Source organism: Capsicum annuum, unplaced genomic scaffold (genome assembly GCF_002878395.1).
Source record: "Capsicum annuum cultivar UCD-10X-F1 unplaced genomic scaffold, UCD10Xv1.1 ctg4260, whole genome shotgun sequence".
NCBI classification, from domain to species: domain Eukaryota; kingdom Viridiplantae; phylum Streptophyta; class Magnoliopsida; order Solanales; family Solanaceae; genus Capsicum; species Capsicum annuum.
In genome coordinates, this window is record NW_025850010.1 from 5,285 (window position 1) to 20,954 (window position 15,670).

At 35.8% G+C, this 15,670-nt stretch overlaps 1 protein-coding gene across 1 annotated transcript; it reads right to left on the minus strand.

The window, feature by feature from the left end:
- Positions 1–9,841: 9,841 nt before the first annotated feature.
- Positions 9,842–14,845, minus strand: LOC107853648 (putative late blight resistance protein homolog R1A-3). The gene is given in 3 exon segments (XM_047403469.1): positions 9,842–10,897; positions 10,900–13,810; positions 14,559–14,845. Coding segments are annotated over 3 exon segments (3,762 nt in total). The 5' UTR covers positions 14,598–14,845; the 3' UTR covers positions 9,842–10,085.
- Positions 14,846–15,670: the final 825 nt, after the last annotated feature.

Sequence of the window (15,670 nt, forward strand, 5' to 3'; positions counted from 1 at the left end):
ACACCAGGAGTGGTGGCCTGGACCCAAGATGGGTTCCAGCCGTGACCAACTGGGCTCAGCCGTGACCAACAAGGTGTTGGTTCTCAAGCGGAAGCGATTGTTACGCGTGGAGTCGCGACTCGGAGTGGTGGCCTGTGTGCCAGGAGTGGTGGCCTGGACCTAAGAGGGGTGCCATCCGTGACCAACTGGGCTCAGCCGTGACTAAGAGGTCGTTGGTTCTCAAGCGGAAGCAATTGTTATGAACCAATTGTCCCACATTGGAAAAATATAAAAATGGTAATGGGTTTATGGATCAAATAGGTTCCCCACCTATTAGACTAGTCTTTTGTGTTGGGCTCTTCCGTTTGGTTTATAACAGAGCATAAGACATATTTAAGTATATAATCATCGAGAAGAGCCTATATTTTTTTCAAATTTGATTGAGATCTCTTTCACTTGTGTCTGTCTCCTAATCTTGGACATCCAACATATTCTGCAAAAGAAGTACAATAAATATATTGCATAATTTGGAACACTACAAGTTACCGAGTAAATTTTTAAGTTATAACGAATCAAATACTATAAATAATACCATAAAAGATTGAAAAATGCAGTTTCATGTAGTATTTTTTAGTTCCAATAAAAAATATTTTGTATGTAAGAACATTATTTTGTTTAGGGTGTACGTGGAAGAAATTAAAGCAAAAGAAATAAAAGTGTTTGTGAATATTTTTGCAAGATAAGAGGAAGAGTAAGAGATAGTGGATATGTGGCTAAAAAACTGATTTCTCAAGAGATATCCATTCAAATACTGATTTCTCAAGGAGATATCCATTCAAATGGATAATGTAGCCCACCGTAAATATTTATAATTGATTTAATAATTAAATACATTTTAAAAAATATTATTTCAATTTCATTATCATATTATTATTTTTATTAATTAATAATACATTATAAAAGATAAAATCAAGCAGTATAACCTAGTAACCACGCAATCTTTCAAATACATTTTGCTTTTATCAACTTTTTATTAAAAATTCCAACTAAACACTTAATCTTTCAAAATAAAATTTTACTGTTATCAACTTTAAATTAAAATACTGTTAAAAAAAATTAAAAATATATATTGAAAAAATTTACTTTGGTAAAAAAATATTTCGGAAACTAAAATTATCAATTTTTTATTATTATTTATTCTTTTCGTATGACATTTTTTTTTTTATTCTACTTTCTTTCTTCCTTTAAACAAATTTTTACTCTAAACAAATAAATAAGTAGACGTGAAAAGTTTACGTGCATGGAAATCCTCAACACTTTTACTATTAATATTATGTGCTATAACACAACTTACCTTTCGGCATTGAAATTATGCCTTGTTTCATGCTTTTTGAGGAGCATGTTAGTGTTTTCTCACCTTTTTCCGAAGAGGATGATACCAAAACAGCGCACGAACACACAAAATAGTCCACAACGTGAGAAGAACAAGCAACACAAATGGATACAAGATGACAATAACTAAAAAGATAGATAGTGAGGCATGAAATACTACAAGTTTAAGCACTAAGGTGTATATTAAACATCAAAACACAAACAACAAGTAATATTAAACAGCTACACTCGTACGAGACCTCAAGGGAATTGGATTCCCAAGCAACCACTATTTCTAAGGTTGTTATCAACACAAGTGATGTCCACACTTGCCACAAGGATTCCACCTTGCAAGACACTCTCAAAGTGTATTCAAAATATATATCATCAAATTCTAATGGACAAAATGAGCTAAAGGTTCTATTTATAGGCTAGGGCAACACTGATTACAAAATGACCAAAAGGCCCTTAATGAGCCCTTACAAAGAGGCGGCCTTGGAGTGGTATATGGATGGCTTTGGAGTGTTTGGAACTTGTTCTCTACACTTCAAAGCTTGTCCTCTTGGTTGGGAAGCCCCCACAATTTTTGGTCTTCACGTCTTGACTTCCATTACGTCCTCAAGTGCTAAGATGCCTCTTTGACCCGTATCATCCCCCCCCTCCTTGGAATGGATTCTCCTCGAATCTGAACCTTGTAAAATAATAGGAAGGACAAGAAAATACAAGTTCCTCAAGGTATGAGGGTTAGGGTTAGTGTATTCAATCATAGCAGCTTGCCAAGGTGGCTCAAACTTCATATATAACCAAGCATCCCTCTTACCCGAATACCCTCCCAAGAAAGAATCAACTAGTCTATCAACATAAGTATGACAAGAAACAAGGAAAAAGAGTTTCTTATCAAGTGGAAAACATACTCTTCTTGGAACGACAAATGGACTTGAAAGCCGAGATAGGAAAACCATACATTCCATGCATATTCAAGTCATTCCAAAAGACATCATCGTCGTATTTCAAAAGATCACTAGGGTCAAGTGGGTGGAATGTCCATGGGCACAGGTTGGGAACACACTTCCTTACCCTAACACTACTACAATTACGATCAAATTTCCCCTCTATACTAGTATAATTGACAGCAAAAACAACTAGAGGTTCATCCTTAGTCAATCGGCCAACATGTTCAACATCACCATTTTCACACACAATTTGGTCTTCATCACTTCCATAAGACAATGTACTATCACTTGGAACAGTGGCTTCAACACTAGGTTGATCAACAAGTGTATCCATGATTTCAAGTTGTACATTATCTCCACAAAATGAAGGAACATTTGGATCACCTAAAGTCAAACTATCACTCACACCTAGTTGGCTATTAGCCTCCTTCACTAGAGCTCAAGGGTTAGTTTTATTACCTTGTAGTCTGTTTGGAGCATGGCCACTTACAGGAATTCGATTAGGAAAGCGTGGATGCTCTATCAAGTTATCCAACTTCTTGAAAAGATAGCTTTCCATCCCTTCCATTATTTCCATTCGACTACTAAGATCATGTTTCATGTTCATTATGCCCGCTAACAAACCATCCATGGTTACCTCTCTCGAGACTGTTGGACTAACTTCATCCGAAGCTATCGTACCTAATAAGAAAGACTAAACAAAACACAAACAATAACAAGTTAAAGGTTAGCAAAATCAGTCCACAAATCTCCTCAAAACTGTCCTCCAACTCTCAAGCTCACACTTTTGAATTTTTCACTCTATTGGCCTTACAAGTGTTGATAACATACTTATACTCCAATGAGGTCACTCGGTTCCAATTGTGGATCGAGATCGGAGTAGATTCTTATTTGAAACAACACAAAAAAAGGTAATGTACTAACTTGAACAAAAAAAGTTAGTACAATTCAAAATCGAGAAAATTAAAGTGCAAAAAACAACGCTAGCACGAAGAACGTACTCCAAAACTAATCGACAACTTAGTAGGTATTTACTAGTTGTCAATTAGTATAAGATTCAACAAAATTAGAAACCAATAGAAACAAGAAAGTGAAACTAGGAAATCCAATGTTCTTGAGTTCTTTGATGATGTGGCACTTAACTATTGGACATTGTAATGTTGAAAAATTTTTGTTTCAAGAAACTAGTTGTTCAATTTCATGTGTGGAAGAAGAGAATTTCCGTCAAGGTATGGAAAAAACAAGGTATAGAATCCTCTTTCAAGATTCGTAGAGTCTTTCACCTACTTGCACCAAATTGGCAAGACATTCTTTTTAGATGTCTTGTCCCCTTTCCCCTTCGGACAATCCTTGAAAAGTGTTTTTTCTTCTTTTGGTAGTTAGACTTTTTGGAAGTCCTTGGTCTTCTTACTAATTTGGTGTTGTCTTGAAAATGATTTCAAGACAAAAAAAAAGTCTTCTCTTCTTTATATGGTTTTCAAGATCAACAACAACCTTTTTTTAACACAACTTTAAGAACACAAGATGAACGCCACCTTCATAACAACAAAATCGTCCACTTAACACCACTACACACTTGAACTTATCTCAAGAAATTAGACCTTAGACTCAAGTCCAAGATTGATCTTGTTAGAACAAAATCAAAGAGGGCTCTGATACCAAATTATACCAAAACAGCCCATGAACACACAAAATAGTCCACAACGTGAGAAGAACAAGCAACACAAACTGATACAAGATGACAATAACTAAAAGGATAGATAGTGAGGCATGAAATACTACAAGTTTAAACACTAAGGTGTATATTAAACACCAAAACACAAAAACAAGTAATATTAAACACCTACACTCGTACGGGACCTCAAGGGAATTGAATTCTCAAGCAACCACCGTTTCTAAGGTTGTTATCAACACAAGTGATGTCCACACTTTCCACAAGGATTCCACCTTGCAAGACACTCTCAAAGGGTATTCAAAATATATCATCGAATTCTAATGGACAAAATGACCTAAAGGTTCTATTTATAGGTTAGGGAAACACTGATTACAAAATGATCAAAAGGACCTTAATGAGCCCTTACAAAGGGGCGGCCTTGGAGTGGCATATGGACGTCTTTGGAGTGTTTGGAACTTGTTATCTACACTTCAAAGCTTTTCCTCTTGGTTGGGTAGTCCCCACAATCTCGGGTCTTTACGTATTGTCTTCCATTAGGTCCTCGAGTGCTAAGATGCCTCTTTGACCCGTATCAGAGGGGCATAGAACCTCGAGCAAATTTGAAGATGTATTTTACTGTAGAAGGCCACTTACTCCTATTTTCTCCTCGTTATCAAACAAATTTATGATGGGATAAAGTGTGATAATGAATACACAGATATATAAAATATCAATAAAACAAATTTTAATAATGAGAAAGAAGATATTTATCTTGGTGAATACTAGTGAGGAGAGGAATTAGAAGGAAGAGATTTGCCAAGAGGAGGAACAAAAATGATGGATGATTTGTTGCATTGTTTTTCTACCGAAGAAGAAATAAAATTTGAATGCCCATAACTAGTCATTTATATATATATATATATAAAAAGAAGATTTTGAATGAAATAGTAACTGATTTTGTATTTGCAATTAAAAAGGAATAATTCCTATATAAAAGGAGTAAAAACGTAGTAATTTATATTTACATAGTTATCTGATTATCTATTTATGTTGTGTGTACATCCTGTGTGTATGTGGTAGTTAATATCCAACGGTTCGAAGATTAGGAAACCTTTTCAAAATATTCTCCGAGTCTACCCAAAAGGAAAGATAGAGAAACTTCAATATTGTCAGATTCTCTAACTTTGTTGGTTTTTTAATATCCGAATCAAAGACAGAACAATCAAAGATGATTACATGCCGTAGCTTTGCCAGACTCCAGATAGTTAGGGATAACACCATGTCTGATCCATCGTTACGCACATTCAGAGTTTCTAGATTGCATAGATTTGAAAATGATGGAGGGAGAGCTTCTACCTGTTATTTTATGTAGTTAAAGATACACAAATCTGTATAAATGTGTAACGACCTAAAATTGCCTTCCAGGACGTCACACGGTGCTTAAGGCTACAAGTAGTTCCAACCTAACCCTTTGAGTTGGTTTCTACTAATAACACTAGCATAGTCATATCATATGAAACGAAATACAAAGAAAATACTCAGTCCAAGCGATCGAAAACCTCAACACAACCACAATCTGATAACTAGTCTGACAAAGCCTCTACTAATCCATGAACTAGAGAACCGTTGGGACAGGTCCTCAACTGACTCAAAATGAACTGAAATAATAACATAGTCTCTCAAATACTGAAATGTCTAAATACAGGCCCTCGAACCATGAGGAATCACCACTATAGGAATGTAGATAGAGGTACTCGAAAATCACTGATGAGGCTGGGACTGAGCACCTGAACCTACTTTATAGGACAATGTAGCACATAGACGTATATGTGGATCAACACTTGAGAATGTACTGAGTATGTGGGGGTGCATGCATATATATAAAGCAATATTATTCCTCTTTAATCAAATCATGCATGCAACAATTAATGACTTACATGGCTTGAATAAGCATAAAAATGTAAAGCTCATGAACCATATAGAATGGAACATGTAACACAAATCTCGCGAGTCATTATACTTTAGCTTTGAAATTTGTACTCTTCTCTAATTATTATTACTCAAGGCTAAAGGAAACTTTAAACAATACTTTCAACTCATGCATATGTTTCATGGAGAGTAAAACTTCTTTAAAGCTCAAGAACTCTTAACTCTTTTGAACTCAAGTACTTAGAACTCGAAATCACATAACTTTGAAACATACTTGAAGGCATTTCATTCATTTTAGGAAAATATCTCATCTCGAGCTTTAGGGAACATACTTATATCAAGGGAAAATACTTTAGAATAATCTCATGGTTCAATAAGAACCCAATAATCAAATCTGTAATCACATGTGGTAGAGTGGATTTCAAAACTCAATGACCATTAGGTCAAAACATTTTTCAATAATCTTGGAATGATCAACTCATGGGTGCTTATAGCACAATATTTCATAAAATCTCAAGTCTCAAGTAGGTCTTAATAACCCATAATTCAATCTCAAGTTAAAACTCATCAAAAGAATAATAGATAGCATATAGATTCATAACTCAAGTAGAAATCTGGAAATTTCAGCAATTTATCTCAAAATCTCAACTTACTCATATACTTCAATATCTCAAATATTTCAACTATTAAGTTTTTCAAGGATTGAATCATGTGGTATAGACCCAGCTGCATTTTCTCAAGAAAACATGTGAAAATCATGCCATTAGGATCTCAATTCACGGAAAGCATCAAAATATTGTAATCAATAATAATGGGTGAAAAAACTCAATTCAAATTTATGTAAAATCTCATAAGTTGCAGAAAATCATAGTTTAAATAAGCCTTTGGGCACAAGGGAGAAAGGGTTACCCTTGTTCAAAACCCCGCATACCTTAGATTATGAAATTAGATGAATAAGCTTGCTGTAGACTCTTTTTCTTATCCTTGAGAGAGAGGGTTCTTGCAACACTTGACTTGGGAACCTGATTCTCAACTAAATTTGTAGAATCTATGGTGAGCTCTTGAATTTCTTGGAGAAGGGTTTTAGATTTGATCTTGAGAGAGAAACCCTAACTTTTTTATTTTAGAGATAAGAAATGAAGCCAGCTGTTGCATCTAGAATATATATGAGGGTTTAAAAAGGTGGAAAAAAACAAAATGCCCTTTTAAAACGAGTTAAAAATTCTGCACAGGACATGCGACAGTGGGGTGCGATGGTCAGTCGGAGTCTCGACGGTCCGTCGGTCCTGACTGTTGGACATCATCCAGAAAGTGAGTTTCTGTCTCGACTGCGACAGTGGGTGCGACGGTCCGTCGGACCTCATCTTCGTAACTTTCCAGTGAACTCATCCACTGCCTCCCTGTGACGGTGGAGTGCGGCGGTCCGTTGGAGTCCCGATGACCCATCAGCCCTCTCTGTCACACTTGGCCAGTGAATCGACTCTCTGCCTCTCTGCGACGGTGGGGCTGGATATATCGTATCCTCCTCAAATCTCACTTATGAGAGTATACTGGACATTATATTGTTGAGTTCAATAAAAAATAAGAGGAAAATTAGATGATAAGACTATTCTAAACAAATATTACAAATATTCTTAATTTATTATTAATAAAACCTCTTTAAAAAAACTATAAAAAAAAGTAGAATAAAAAAGATTATTCTTAAGTTTTAACCAAATAAGCATGAATCCGGCTCCTATCCATTTCCAATCTCTCCTTTTTTCGTAAGTTCTAGCTTGTATGGAAGATTCATGTCATAATTTAAAATTAATAGTTGAGATTTAGGTAATTAAAATAAAACTCTTACCATGAATAAAATAATTAATTACTTTAATATATTTATCCTAAACTATTTATAGAATCCCACAATTCTAGGATTGCATTTATATCTTTCATATATACACATTTCTCTTTTTCTTGCCTTTTTTTCACCGTTCATTGTGTCCCAATATCTTCTTCAATGGCAGGGATATGCTTACATTCAAATATAGAAAATTAAAAATAAACTTCAACCTATCATAACACAAATGAAAGAAATTCACAAAATAATAGTTGCTAAATAAAAAATTTTAAATTGTGAATCTGACATAATTTTAATGTTAGGAGAAAAATAAATTTAAAATTTAATACATTTTACTAAAAAAACATGAAATATGATTTAGACATGAAATATAATTTAAATGGGTTTATTTTTTGAAAATAAAAAAAATTAATTTTCTTTTTTTAAAAAATAAAAATGAAAATAGGGTTTTGACTTTTTTTTCCAAATTCCCAATATTACTTCAAATTTTATTTGAAATGTCATGCCCAAATACTAATTTTTCAAATAAAGTGAAAAAAAATTCAAAGACAAAATGAAAAATTTATGTCCTGCGCTAGTACTCTACTTCAAGCTTGTCTTCTCCGGCCATTTCTTCAACGTATTCCTTAATCTTGAGTGCCGGCTCTTTAAGCTGAGGGCTATTCGACACTGTGATAAACTTTAATGAAGCAATATCTCCAAAACTCTTTGGGATCTCTATAAGATCAGTACAATATGGTATATATAATTTCTCGAGCACGGGAAAGAATTCATCTGCAATAACCTGCCATTCAGAAAACCTTTATATGTGCTATCTGCAAAGAAGATTATTTACGTAATATTGGAAAAAACATATATTCGACAAAGGAATTTCACAAACGAAGGAAGCTGACTACACGAAAGAAACTAATAAGGACATTAGATGACCGCATTTCACGCACAAACTCACTGGAATAACATTACCCCCAAGATTGTTTTCTCCCATCATTACCTCAGCTTGAGAGCCGGCTCTTCAAGCTGAGGGCTTCACCACAATGAGATAAACTTTAATGAAGCAATATCCAAAAAGTTAGATTACAAAATTGTCCCTAAAAAATATTAACGTTGACCACTTTGTCCTGATTCCTTAATTAACTCTAATTCCTCTAATAACTCACAACGTCTGCCTTCCATCAATTGGATAATTAATTAATTGAGTTGCACTCAAGAGTGTTATTTCTATCTAAAGTAATTATAGTAGGCTGTTAGTGTGCAAACCTTTTGAGATTATCACGAAAATCTGACCCAAGGCCACTCAGAATTTTCACTACCAACTCATCGCTGGTGACTGTAGCACCAGCAAGTGGCAAGCTCATTGCAGATAGAGCGCACTTGATGGAGGTAATCGGCAACTGGGAGGGAATCCTTTGATAGTCGCGTGAGCTTTGAGACTTGTTGGCATAAGCAAGGTGTAGGGAGTCCCAAGCAAGTTTAGCAGTGGAGGCAGCAGCTACAGTTGCATAAATTGTTGGATCAACAGAAGCCATTATGGCATTCTGGATCAATTGATCTTGGCGGAACTAAACACTATTTTCTGGGTTCGCTATTTCTCTCCCATTATGTGTGGTAATTGTCGAAGGAGCGGGAGAAGAGCCATCCAGATGGCCGAACAGATTGTGCCCACACATGAGCATGGAAATCTATGCCTTCCATTTAGAAAAGTTATGGCTGCCAACAAGTTTTATTGGCAGCTGGGATATCTAGGATTAAATTGAACAACGTTAGAGTTGCTGCCATTGGTGGAGTCCGCATTCCATACGTCCCAGACATGCTAAGAGGAGTCTGTGATGGTAGTAAAAGGATCGAAAAAAATCTCGGGAGAGTTAAGATGTCATCTCTGATACCGTTTAAATAATTGAGCAAGATGACACAAAAGATGAAGATCTTGTATTAATGGATGAAGAACTAATATATATACACAAAATAAATAAGTCTCTTGAAAGTGCTCCTCCTACTGTGGAAACAAAATCAGTAAACTAGAAAAATAAGATAACAACTCATACAATTATGGATACGAAGCTAACAACCTGTAACTATGTACAGTGCAGTAACAACGTTCTAATAATAATAGCATGGTAAAGAGTGAAAAGAATCAAAATAATATCAGTGGTATACATACGTACATGCCTGGCAACAGTGTTGAGGCAGAAAGAAGATAAGAAGGTTAAGGGAAATCAAACTTTATCACTAAAATTACAAAGCAACTATCTATTTCACACGACATAGATCAACTAGCTATTTGACGTACAAAAAGTGTATCCCATTTTCTCATCATATCAACTAATATAGTTCTTCTATAAAATCATGAATTGACAACCAATCAAGAACCGAGTACCTCAAGCTTGTCTTCTCCCATAATTTCTTCAACATATTCCTTAATCTTAAGTGCCGACTCTTTAAGCCGAGGGTTTTTCCACACTGAGATTAACTTTAATGAAGCAATATCCCCAAAACTTTCTGGGATCTCTGTAAGCTCACTACAATATTTTATTTCTAATTCCTCGAGCAAGGGAAAGGATTCATCTGCAATAACCTGCCATTCAGAAAAAGACACATCATACAATCTCAGCAATTTGAGATTCTGGAAGGTGACTCGTTCCATGTTCCATTCCTTTCCAAAATGGATTCTTGCGCGTATTAAGTCCAGCTTTTGAAGGTTGGGAAGTGATCTCCCAATTCTTGACAGTGCATCTGATGTCAGATCGAACCCATACAATATCACTTCTTTCAAGCCCAAAGGGAAGTGAAAATCAAACTGATATACATGTGTATGCAGAAAGCACTTAAATGAAGCATTAACACTTTCAAGTTTATTAAGTACATCCAATCTTGGAAAATATATCTGCTCTGCTGCTGAACAATTGATGTGGAATCGAAGGTTTCGAAGATTGGGAAACCTTTTGAAAATATCCTCAGAGTCTACCAAACAGGAAAGCTTGAGAAACTTTAATGATGTCAGATTCTCTAACTTTGTTGGTTTGTCAATATCCGAATCAAAGACAGAACAAGTTTTGATGTCCACATCTCGTAGCTTTGAAAGACTCCAGATAGTAGGGGATAATACCATGTTTGATGATCCACTGTTTCTCACCTCCAGAGTTTCTAGATTGCACAGATTTGAAAATGATGGAGAGCTTTTGCCTGCATCTGAATCCTTAAGCACCTCAAATGAACAAGCATGCCTATTTCATTCAGAAAAGTTCCCTTTTCTGTCAAGATTCTACCCGACAGATCCAACCTTTTAAGAAGCCTCAGGGCTCTTAGGTGACAGCTGTGGGGAAGAACTTTGGAGAGTCCACCGTATATCTTCAAAGAGAGGAGGTGTTTAATATAAAGATTTCTCTTTTCTGGACTGAACAAAGAAGAAGTATCACCCGAATGAGGGTATTCATTATAAATAATGGTCCTTCTACGCAGCATCAGATGTGAAGAAGAGGATGAAGGCAGAAAAATTGAACTGGCCAAGTCAAACAACTTTTCCTTTCTAGCTTTTATCGAACAAAAATCATGCACAAGATCATGAATTTGGTAACTTGTGTGCCTACCACCTCTCACTATTACCAAGCTACTAAAAATTAACTCGTCCACATAAACCTCCATTACTTCTTCCACACTCTTCAAATCAGTTGGTTCCACAAGTCCTTCATCACTCCATAATTGTTTCAACAAAGAGATATCAATATCTTTGTCCTTTGGATAACTTGCAAGGTACAGAAAGCACGGCTTTAGGTGATCTGACAAATGGTCATAACTTAATTGTATAACCTTCATCACTTCCTCTCCATCGTTAAAAATAAAGGAACTCAAATTATTGAGAACTTCAAGCCACAAAGCCTCTTTGTTTTCCTTCCTTGAAATGACTCCGCCGATCAAATCAAGTACCAAAGGAAGCCCATCACACTTTCGGGCTATTTTTTCTCCAACATCCTTTAGTTCATCAGGGCAATGGTCTTCTCCGAATACCCTTTTCTCTAACAACTCCCAACTTTCTTCTGGTCTTAGCAATCGAAGATCAAGAGGAGCACTGTGGCATTTTCCATGCAAAGCCACTTCCTTTTTTCGACTTGTTAAAATAACTCTGCTTCCTTTCTGAAATTCAGATGGAATGGTATATAATGGCCTTGTTAGCTCATCCCATGTTGCAGTATCCCACAAGTCATCTAACACAATAAGGTACCTCTTTCCAAACAGATGTTTCCGTAGCTTATCAGCAACGTCATTTTCTATGCCGTCCTCAATGAAATTTCCTTTCAAACCAGTAACTTGATTGAAAATTTTCTGCAACAACTTTTTCTCATTACGCTCCTGGTCGACTGTGCACCAAGCACGAACATCGAAATGACCAACAACAGACTTATCATTATATACTCTGTAAGCCAAAGTAGTTTTTCCAATCCCTGGCATGCCGACTATGGAAACGACATCTATCTGAGTTGGTCCTCTAGTGAGCTTCCTAATTATCCACTCTATCTCCTCCTCAAAACCTACAATTATTTTGCCAGCTATTGATGACGTGTTCTCAACTGGCTTGTTGGGGCAGTTTGTAAAAATGACACTTTTTTTCTTGGAGATCTTCTCTTGTACCTCTTTTTTGACACGCTTGATCTTTTCTACGGTATCAGGAAGTAGGAAGATAAGATGCAACAGACCATAATCTCTGGCAAGAATTGAGTTTATGGCATGTTCCGCCTCATATGCCACGTCTAGCACACGAGCCCAGAGATCTCTATTTAATTCTTGCTCAACTTTCCCGAAGAACGATCTTATACATTCTAGGTCTTCCTTCACCCGACCAATTTCTTCCTTTATCAAAGCAACTGAATAAGCATTCGAATTGAGCAAGTCGTTTAAATTTCTGAGTAGAAGAGTCATGAATAGCGGTCCATCGCTCATGGGGAAGCAAAGTTGAGATGAATTTGCAGCGGCTTTCAAGAAGACATGTTGGAGATCTTCCTTCAGAAGTTCAATATTTTCCAGAAAGTTTTGACTTGCACTGCTTGTTTCATGCACATTATCTTCATCCATTGAGTTTTCTTCTAAGTTACGAACGAGAATGGCTACCTCCCTAATAAGTGCTCCAACACGTGCCAATAGAACAAACAATTTGTCATGACGAATAACATCCTTGGGTACATCAGTAAGAATAATCAATAGGAACTCTATCATGACATGAATGTTGCCCAATGAAGTGCTAGGAGTAATAGCATTAACCATGTGCTGTTGTAGATGAACCAGAGATTCTCTAAGGATGCCCGGAGAGGCTTCTTGGAGCTTCTTAATGAAGCATCCAACTTCTGCCGACTTTGAAGCTATCAAATTTGTAGAACATATGTGCATAACCTCCAGTTCAACAGGTATAATCTCCACAAGCAGATTAGCTAGCTTGGAATTAAATTGAGAAATGTCTAATTCATCTCTTTCCTTAAGACGATAATCCAAAAGAGTCAAACAGAAGTTGACTACTCTCTGAGCCATAAGTTGAAGCTGAGGTAAGACATATTCAATCGTCTCATACTCAACACAACCATTTATTTTCAACCCATGGAAATCTCTTACATTGCCACATACATTCTCAAGAAGCTCATATTGAGTCATCGATGATAGAAATAACTTAGAACAACACTTGGGTAGATACCTAAGATACATGACGATGACATCCAAAAGTTCAACCAAACGATCCTCTGTCATGGTCATATGACTTGATTCAGCATATCTATGTGAGCTAATATAACTTTTGATATTTTCCAAGAGCTGAAGAACGTTATGATGCTTTAATTTAATCAGCATGTGTACACCACTCCGACGAAAAATTGACTGAACCAGATCATGAATCGCAATTGATATGCAAGACATGCTTTCAGCATTACAACCTTCCGAATCGAAATAGTAATATTGATGAAAAAATGCGGACACAAATGTCAGCTCCGATGTCAGCTCTTCAATTTGATCCATGTTAAGAACTGGAATTTGAATACATCCATCATTCAACTTCTCTATGAAATCAAGAAGCTTGACAATGTCCTTGTGAATTACAGCAAATGACACCTACCAAAAAGACCAAATGCTCAAGTATAAATTTTTCCTCTAAATCACAACAGGCAGCTAACACAGGTGCAGAGGACTTCCCTCCATTTATGCGTAATAGATAATAAGCTAAATGTTTATTTTGACTTATCAGTGTTTGGATGGACTTATAGCTTTCGACTTATAAGTCAAAAGCCATAAGTTAGGAATTCTAACTTACGATTTTTGGTTTATTTTTACCTTTTTAGCTTAAAAGTAAGTGCTGGAAGCCACTTTTTTATTTTACCCAATCACTTTAGCGCTTAATAGCTATTTTGACATAAAGCACTTAGATTAAACTAATCCAAAGAGACCCGAATCATAAAGCAAGCTTGTCAAGAAGGAATTTCTAGTGATATGTCCATCCACATATATACTAGTTAGTTACTCAGAGCACAAATTTGAGGAAAAACAAATGGTTATAAGTCAATTGATTTTCAACAGTGTTAGTGTGTTTCTGGGGTTGAGTTACGCCCAAGTGCCAAATCGTTATAAGCACTATTTTGCACATCAAACCCGACCATATAAATGATGTGTTACCCAATCTGAATCCTTGCCCTTAAAACCACTTAACCAGATGATTTTTTTTTTACTCATACTGAAACTGCATGAAACTTTTTCATATTGAATTCGATTAAGCTCCATAAAGGGACGAACATACTAACAAGACGAAATTAATTATGTGAGAAATGTAAAGGAAAATATAAATAAATAATGTTGTATGACATACCGATGAGTTGTTTGCTTCTTTTTCTTTTCCCCTTTCCATGTTATGTAGTTAGTTTTCACTAGTCAAGCCAAACTAGTTTTTTTTTTTCAAGTTGTCAAGATCTGATAAAACTTTATCAGAAGAGAACAAGCAGAAGAAAGAACACAAAGCTTGATTTTTCAAAAAAAAGGGGATATCTGGCTACAAGCAGAGGCTGATTTAGGATGGCAAGTTAGAACATGACTTCACAAGTCAAGCTAGGACTGTCCAGTGTCCCAATTTCTGCTCCACATTAGTTGACCTGTCAAATACCTTTTTTGCCATTTGTATTAATCAATAATTGAGTAATCTATGATTTGCTCCTTACCACTTGCACCTTATTTTATTTTATTTTTGCGATAATGCATCAAAATTCCTCTAAATTTGTCTTCACAACTTACTTTAACACTTAAACTAACCTTCTATTTATTTAACTCCTTAACATCTTTAAAGTGAATTAATTTTCCTCCTTAATATATAATATAAACCATTTTTTAATATTTATATAAATATATATATATATATATATATATATATATTTATATATACATATTTTAAAATATTTTAAATTAAAAAAATACCCCACCCCCTATTTTCCATCTTCTTCATAACCACCCACCCCTCCTTCCCCTTCCCCTCCCCCTCCCATCTACCCCCACACCTGCATACACGCCTCATCCACCCCGATATTGCCACACCTAAACATACCCCATCCACCTCCATCCACCCCCATACAACAGCACTTGCCGGGTTTTTCGGTGAAAATTCCAGCGAATTTTCGCCGGAAAACTCAACCCACTTAAAAAATTCAATTATCATCATCGAAAAATATAATAAAATAGTGATAAAAAAACTCAACCCACATGAAAAATTCGATTAAATCAACGACAAATTCTCTAAAATCAACAACCAAACATCCAAATCATGAAGATTTTTTAATTTTCAAATTCAATTTCATTCTTTTTTTTAATTGATCTAAGGGGTCGAAGGAGGATAAATTAAAGTAGGGGGTGGCAGCTTTCGTAATTGGAGGAGAAGTGGGGTGTGGGTGTTGGCAGGTTTGGTGGTGGATTTGGCGAAGGAGGAGTTTGGGG